General features: G+C 44.6%; 1 protein-coding gene across 1 annotated transcript; it reads right to left on the reverse strand.

The window, feature by feature from the left end:
• Positions 1-940: 940 nt before the first annotated feature.
• LOC121543159 lies at positions 941-7,767 on the reverse strand. Its single transcript, XM_045205683.1, has 6 exons — positions 7,599-7,767; positions 5,248-5,600; positions 5,009-5,084; positions 4,678-4,756; positions 4,208-4,388; positions 941-4,115 (listed from the first exon to the last, which is right to left on the reverse strand). The coding sequence occupies exons 2-6, from the start codon at positions 5,596-5,598 to the stop codon at positions 3,549-3,551; spliced, it is 1,254 nt and encodes a 417-aa protein (XP_045061618.1). The 5' UTR covers positions 5,599-5,600; positions 7,599-7,767; the 3' UTR covers positions 941-3,548.
• Between the last annotated feature and the right edge of the window lie 363 nt (positions 7,768-8,130).

The raw sequence follows: 8,130 nt of genomic DNA on the forward strand, positions 1-8,130 counted from the left end.
ACATAACAACACACTCCAACCCAACATAACAACACCCATGCATACACACGTAACAGAGAACTCAAAAACGAAATATTCAAAAGTGTCATTTATTAAAAGATTTTCCTTTTGTATCAACAATGTAAAAAGTACTCAGAAGAGTAACACAGAGTGACAGCAGAGTAAGAGTGAGAAAAAGAGAAATAGTGAGAGAGAGAAAGGGATTAACAGATATGAGGGAGGAGTGTGAGAGAGAGAGAGAGAGAGAGAGAGAGAGAAAGAGAAAAGGGCAAGAGAAGAGAGGGGAAGGATAGAGAGGGGGATGAGGGAAGGAGGAGTAGAGAGGGGGACTACAGCGTCTACTAAGATATAAAAAAGGCAGTTGAAATAAACAAGACATATTATTTCTGACCAATCAGCGGTGGTCTCTGCAGTAGAAAACATACATGGAAAAGAGAACACAAAAATCAGTGCAATCAGTTTCTCTGTCAAAAAACAGCTGTATAAAAAACACAAGTAGGTAGAAGTGGCCCTTAACCACAGGCCCAGGGTCAGGTATGTATTCAACCCCTAATGGTAAAAGTTAGGATTGGGGGTAGGAAAAACCTGATCATAGACCTGTGGTTAAGAGCAACTTATACCTCAAGCATAAAAACATCCCCCAGCCCCAAGTAAAGACGGTAGGTAGGTAACATGGAGGCTACCAGTAATTGTGTGTTCAGTTGTGGCTCTCCTTGGAGAAAGCTATAGGGAGTATGGGATGCAACCATATTAACTTGTATTAGCAGTGCTTTACTGGAAGCTCTGCATATAAACAGTTTATTAAGCATAAGTCAACTCTTTGTAAACCATGTATCATGTACCCCAGTTATTTCCTCTGTAGCTCAGTTGGTAGAGCATGGCGCTTGCAACACCAGTGTAGTGGGTTTGATTCCCGGGACCACCCATACATAAAATGTATGCACGCATGACTGTAAGTCGCTTTGGATAAAAGTGCCTGCTAAATGGAATATATTATTATATTATTATTATTCATTAGTAAATACATGTGTATTAATTATTTGTTATGAGGAATATATCAATCATGTTTCATTCAGGTTTATTTTAGACAGTTATGTATAGCAGCATGATGATGGTGCAAAATAAATATTCATACTGTCTCCCTTTTAGCTTTGATCCTCACATGTTTTTCATGTTTGAGGAGCACCAAGAAGCACACAGGAGATAGCAAGCGCAGCTCATATCCTCCAGTCAGACCAACCTAAATAATGAACTATAGAATACACCCCAAAGAAGAGGCAACTGTTAATCTAAAAACGTAAATAAATTAGCCACTGTTGTTAGTTCATAGAAGACTATGACGTATATGTATAGAATACTGTTGTGTTGTACACATGACCACTGCACTGGTTGCAGTAGAGGTTGCCTTGTTGTTGTGGGATCTGTAGGTAGCTAGTTTTGCCCAACATACCCCTGGAAGCCAGATAAGAGATTGAAGACAGGAATTAGGCGTTGTGTACTGTGTTATTCGACTAATTGTGTACTGCGCTATTAAGAAAGACAAGCAAACAATCAAAATGTAGAAAATGCTTTGAAATAATAAAATGCTTTGTTTTTTGTACACATCCTATTTGGTAAAGGCACAGTAGTCCAAAAGTCCAATCATCCCCCCAAAATTTGTCCCATCATAGCAGTAAAAACCACAAACAAACTGTTGTACAGCAACTTTCCCAAGAGCATCCCAAAGCCATCGGTCAACCAATCGCAAGTTCACAGACAGAGAAACACAGCTGCCAATTAATAAATAAAGGTAATAAATAAATGCAGCGTTGTCAAGTCAACATGTCTGTCTGGCTGTGAGTGTGCTCTTCTCTCAGGATGATATTTAGAGTCTCTCACTGAGCCATTTAAAGGATTAAGTTGTCCCTAGAAGCTGATCTAAGGTCTGCTTGGTATTCTATCCTCTACCGGTTAGGCCATTGAAATTTGATTTACTGTTTAACGGATGCCCCGCTTCACATTTCTCCACACAGAATAAAACCCAGTTGTGTTTCATTCGTTTCAGTCATTATCGATCTTCACCCAAAACACCTCGTATTCGTCCTCACAAACAGATTGTGTCATGTTGGTGGATTGACATGGAATAGATTCTAAACCCCTTTAGACTTCAGTAGAGGTCATTGCCACGTCCTCTTAGATGTTATTCAGCTCTAGAGGTCATTCAGTAGTCTAATGGCATCTGACTAGTTGGATCATTCCTCACTTCTATCCGTAATGCCTCTGTCTATTGAACTGTCTGTCTGCTGTTATTCACTGGAAGCATCATCTCTGAGGAGTAAGACATAAAATATTGGTTCCGTTCATTCCAGGAATATAACTATCCTTAATCCCCAAATCTTATCCCACCTGTCCTCCTAACCATCTTCACCTCGTCACCTCTAACCTCCTTGCCTCCACCCACCTGAAACCCAAATATCATTAAGCCAACAGCATTTCGATTAAGTTTGCATAGTGGCATTTTCCTTTTCTTAAGTGGAGTAAGAGAGTATACCATTCGGTCAATCAGAGATCCAATATTCTATGAACAAGGGTTGGGCTTTAAGAGGTGTTTACCAACCTTCCAGATCTACAACCACTATTTGTGCAAAAAAATCAGATTGTTATGGAACTGTGATTATGATTTGAAGGACACATTCTGTCCTCATGTAGCAATAACTGTAGTCTCTCAGATATCGTTCGCATTAATGGTCCTAATTGCGTTTAGGTAGTTGCAAAAGGTCCATCATTAAGGAAACACATCAAATGGCTGCAGTCCAAATTCAAAGTAGACAGCCCTCGGCCCTAAACCCTCAGCCCTTGAATTATGTTTTACATCGTCACATCCGAGTGTACCTTAAATGTCCCTTGCCTAAGCGAGGGAGAGTGATGATCGGAGAGGCAACGTCCTTAGTGGAAATCTTGAAGTTGAGCTTAAAAACAACCAACCTAAAGCTATTCATGTACCTAGCAAGCTAACGTAGCTAGCTAGCTACAGTTACCCATAGCTGGCTAACTAGTTTTATAGTTTGGTCATTTATTCCAATACATTTCAGAATTCCAAAAAATATGTTTATGAAGCTAGCTACGTTTTATAGGCTCCTCACTACGAGACTATATTTTTTAGCAAGCTAGCATCATAATTCTGTCTGACAGGCCGAAAATGCAGCCGTGTTGATTAAATGTGACACTTCGCGGCCACTGGAGTATGACACTTGACTACAGTTTGCATTGAATTGTGGGTCATATCAACCCCACAAGTTCTTCACTCGCTCCCTCAAGCTAAATCGAGTGCCGAGGGGGCAACGTTAGTGAATTGGACCTCCACTTAAGATGGCAATCAAACTGTATCCGGTTTCGAAGGGGATTCCCCCAAGGGAAAGTGTCTAGTGCAAGGGCTGAGGGGGTACAAAAAATAAAGTGTTTGGACTGCAGCCCATTTCCACCACCCTGACTCTCCCTATCACAGCAGCTTTAGCATGTTGACATAGTCACACTAGCCTGCTGGTCGAAGCGTGCTCAATGCATCAAGTCTATAAAGGGGCGGGGTTAACCCTGCTCTTACGCTCCACCCTTTTCAAAGGCTTTGTCGTGATTGAATGTGCCTGGCCCCGCCCCTGACAGGTCTTTAAGGTATTTTTCCCAGTCTTCCCGGCAACAGGCTGGCTTTGGCACCCAATTGGCTGCTGCTGGCTTTGGAGGTTGTTGAAGGGTGTGGTGGAAGAGATTACGCTGTCCTGCATGGCTGGACTGCCCCTGGTGGTGGGAGGTGGTATGACAGGCAGCAGCTGTTTCCCCTCCCTTGGTCTCCAGGGGGAAAGGATGGGTGCTATGAGGACCGAGGTGGGACCGGGCTCAGAACAGAGACCCGCTTTGTTGCTCGATGACTCTCCCTCTCCCTCTTTGCTCTCCTCATCTTCCTTTCTCTCATTCTCCTGGTCGCTGGTGGGGTCCTGGGGGTGTGGGGGTACCCCTGAAGCTGCCGAGGGGACATCTCCCCCCTCCTTCCCCCTCTCCTCTCTTCCACCGGTGTTGAGCCTCTTAAAGAGTACTGGAGGAGGGGTGTCAGAGTCTGTGTCTGACCAACTCAGTCTGCGCTTCTGGAGAGAGACAGAGAGAATTATTCAGCCACAACTTGTTATCAACATATTATTGTGTGTGCGCGCGTGCGTGTTTGTTTGTGTGTTCTCACCTTGACAGGGATGTGCGACTGGTCTCTGTGCTTGTGTGGGGGGGTGCTGCATGGGGTGTCCCGGAGTGAGAGGTGAGGGGGGGAGAGGGTAGGGGCGGTAGGTGGGGCCAAGGGGGACACCTGTGGAAACCACATCTTCAGCATCGTCTCCACCTGGAGAAGAGTGTTCATATATTTCTCCCTACGGAGGTGGAGAGAGAGGGGAAGGAGGGGATGGAGAGATAGAGAGAGGAGGATTAGAAGGTTTAGAAAACAACCATTCTAAGAATAGCATAGACATTAACATTCCTGGTCTCATCTAACGTTACTAAACACAGATCCAGACTAAATACAGTCTCTCTATAAACATTCAAACTGGACTTCTTATTATGAAAGTGATCTTTTTCTGCTGTTGTGACAGAATGCTGAAACTGAGTAGTGCAGGGTTGAGTCCAGTAAGCACATAAACAGGTGTGTGTGTGTGGTCTTACCCGATGTTGGGTCTCCGTAAGATCCCTACGATCCTCTGGATGCGGTCCATGGCTGCGCTCTGCTGGAAACTACTCAGACCTGTCAATCAAATACATAATCCTCCAGTCAGCATTCACAGTGTAACACTGTCAGACACACTCCAGACACACACACACCAATATGCCTACAGATGAAAACTACAGACACAGTAGCTGCAGACTAGATCAATACAGACTAGATCAATAATACAGACTAGATCAATACAGACTAGATTATTACAGACTAGATCAATACAGGCTGGCTCAATACAGGCTGCAGCATCACACACCAGTGTAGGAGAATGGTGCTTACCACGGTCAAATCGTCCCCCCTTCAGTCCATTCAGCAGCTCCAGTAAGGGCCTGACAAACCCCTGCAGCTCAGCACACTGAGAGAGAGAGAGAGAGAGAGAGAGGAGGGATGATTATTAATGGGGTACAGTACTGTGGTCAAGCTGTCTCTGAAGTTGGTTCAGTCTCAATATCTGAAGGAAGACAAGTTATGTATCCCTGTCTTCCATCCCAATCTCTCTATCTCTCTCTGACATTCACCTTCTGGGCAAAGAGCAGGTCTCCTTCTGTCTTCTCTCTCTCCGTCTCGCTTGTTCTCTCTCTCTCAGCTGTGACCCTGGGGTGACCTCCAGTAACCTCTGACCCCCGTGACTCATCCTCCTCACGGTCGGTGAAGCCGTCACACGCCCACTGGGACTCGGGACTGTCTGCCCCGGCACTCCCGTCGCCCCTGACCATGCCCCCAGTGCCGAGGATGACGGAGGGCGAGCGTTCGGACAGGAAGACGTCGGTGTCATCCTCCGCCTGCTCAGAGTGGCTGAACAGGTAGCTGTCACTGGAGCTCAGTGAATCAACGGAGGGCTGGGAGGAAGTGCTGCCCTGCGATTGCATCACTGTGGGTTTGGAGAGAGAGGGGGAAAGGGGGGAGAGGAGAGAAAGCAGGGGGGAGAGGGGTAAGGAGAGAGAGGATTTAGAAGAACAGCCAAGTAACAAAATGTGCCCTCTATGACAACAGCCAAATGACATTGTATATTCAACTGAGAGAAAGAAAAATACAACCCATATTTATGTTTATTTATTTTCCCTTTTGTACTTTAACTCTTTGCATATAATATGACATTTGCAATGCCTTTATTCTTTTGTGAGTGTAATGTTTACTGCAAAACATTTTGGGGGGGTTATTTCACTTTTGTTTATTATCTATTTCACTTGCTTTGGCAATGTAAACATATTTTCCCCATGCCAATAAAGCCACTTAAATTGAAGTTGAATTGAAAGAGGAAGAGGGACATTGCTGTGGAAATTGCTATAGGGGAGACATTTCTTTTAAATCCTACAACCCAAAAATAATAACACCAATTCAAAATGGTGGGTCTACCAGTGGCCTAGTTTAACATGATGTAGAGCGCGACTGGGGGTATGCAGTAGGCACACAATGGCAGTGCATGTCTGGCTCCCATTGAGGAGAGAGAAGATGGGGAAAGAGAGTGTGAAACGTGAGGGGGAAGGGTGCGAGTAGAATAAGCAGTAGTAGAATCCAATAAGGCAGGCTGGGTCTCTCTCTCTCTGCCTCCCTCTCCTCCTCTGCCTCTGGGGTTCTCTCTCTCTCACCCCTCCCATCTGTCTCGCTCTTTCTCTCCATCCCCCTCACTCTGATTCACTCACTATACCAACCCCCTTCTCTCAGTTTCTGTATGCCTCCCATCTCTTCCTCTCTTTTTCTACCCTCTAACCCCCTCCTCTTTGTGAGCTTACTGCTGTAGACAGTCCTCCTCTTTCCTTTCCTTCCTCTCTAACCTTCTCTCTCTCAATTCAATTTCAATTGAAGGGCTTTATTGGCATGGGAAACGTATGTTAACATTGCCAAAGCAAGTGAGGTAGATAGTAAACAAAAGTGAAATAAACAATAAATATCTCTCTCTCTTTAATCTGGGAGTCCCTGTTGGTTCGTGACCTCAGACTACACTAAGAGGGGTAACGTGAGCACACTGGTATCTCCACACACAAAGTCTAACGCCCACCACCTAAAAATACACACTTTTCTAGCTACACCCTCCACTCACACAAATGTACACACACACACAAAACATACACACAGATACAGTCTCGCCACGCACATTCTGCTAGAAAGTAAACCCTCTGTGATAATAGTCCCTCTGCAATGTACACACACACACACTTCACTGTTTAATAGTCTGTCGCAGAAGTTGTGATTTTTACAAGAAAGGGACCACAGTACACTTGGGTAACATAATTGTAACAATCCTAAAAACTAATATAACAGATTGATTATAACTCTGGTATAACTATTTCCTGGGACCTGTGCTGTCCCAATTACGCCTATCATTTAGATAGACTTTGTGGGAATGTATAGATGAATGACTGGATGCATGCCAATATTATGTAATACAAAGACGTAACATGGACCAATGGATCAACCCACTGCATCATATGAGACAAAACTGATATACTCCTCCTGCCATTCCGTAGCTTTTCTTTTTCAGTGTTTGTGTGTGTGTCTGTGTCTGTGTCTGTGTTGGCCCGGCCCCGTGTAGGTATGTAGGCTGCAGGGGAATTTCACTGTGTCTCAGGTGGTGTGTGTGTGTGTGTGTGCGAACACTGACACATGTAATATATGATGTTAAAGTCTGACGTTGACAAAGGTCCAGCAATTGTTTCATGCTTTTAGAATGAACGCTAGCCTACAGCTCTATAACACTGTAATAAATCAACCAACAACGATGAAACAACTCAGGAGTAGACTAGCCTACACCAAACACAACGAACGTAATTACATTACATTGTATCATGTCTCTGGAATAGCCTATCACAGTTAATTCTGTAACCCGCGCAGGAATGTAGCAATGTAACATTTTAAAGAGGACACTCACCTGGAATATTGCAACAAAATAACAGCAGTAGAGCCGCCCACGGTTGCCAGAGCGGCTTTGATAACGTCTATCTCCGTAGTCTACTTGCCGATATTTGCCTCAGACTCGTTGGAACATCAGGTCGGCAGTCTACTTCCTCTCACGTTCGCGGGACGTTCATTGGTTTGCCTCTTTGCTAGTTCTTTCTATCTCCACGGTTTACGAGCGTCAACATGTGCACGGATACACGTGCCCACATTTGTTCGTGCCCTATTGGTTGGTCGTCTGAAGATACAAACTCCATTGGTGGAACCATGCAGCCAGTGATTTCTTTACTGCCTGCTGATTGGTGGGTCCGCGTGGTACTCAAAGCCCCGCCCATACATGTGGAGCTCGTGGTCAGGGCTGAGTGGGTAGTCTACTCGTGCCTCAGTCTACTACGGCTGAGCGGTGTAAACACACGCGCAGGCTTGAACCCCCACCCCAACATTTTAGGCCTATAGAGTTATTATAATAAATGCCTAAAATAAAAAGGAGTTATACTGTATAAAAT

Source organism: Coregonus clupeaformis, chromosome 20 (assembly GCF_020615455.1).
Source record: "Coregonus clupeaformis isolate EN_2021a chromosome 20, ASM2061545v1, whole genome shotgun sequence".
In the NCBI taxonomy this organism is placed as follows: Eukaryota; Metazoa; Chordata; class Actinopteri; order Salmoniformes; family Salmonidae; genus Coregonus; species Coregonus clupeaformis.

Excerpts from the sequence above, each read along its gene's own strand:
- LOC121543159 (XM_045205683.1), bottom strand. The coding sequence starts at position 5,598 with ATGCAATCGCAGGGCAGCACTTCCTCCCAGCCCTCCGTTGATTCACTG. Across the intron at positions 4,389-4,677 it reads TTACGGAGACCCAACATCGG|GGAGAAATATATGAACACTC; the intron begins GTAAGACCACAC and ends CCACCTCCGTAG. Across the intron at positions 4,116-4,207 it reads AGTCGCACATCCCTGTCAAG|AAGCGCAGACTGAGTTGGTC; the intron begins GTGAGAACACAC and ends GTCTCTCTCCAG.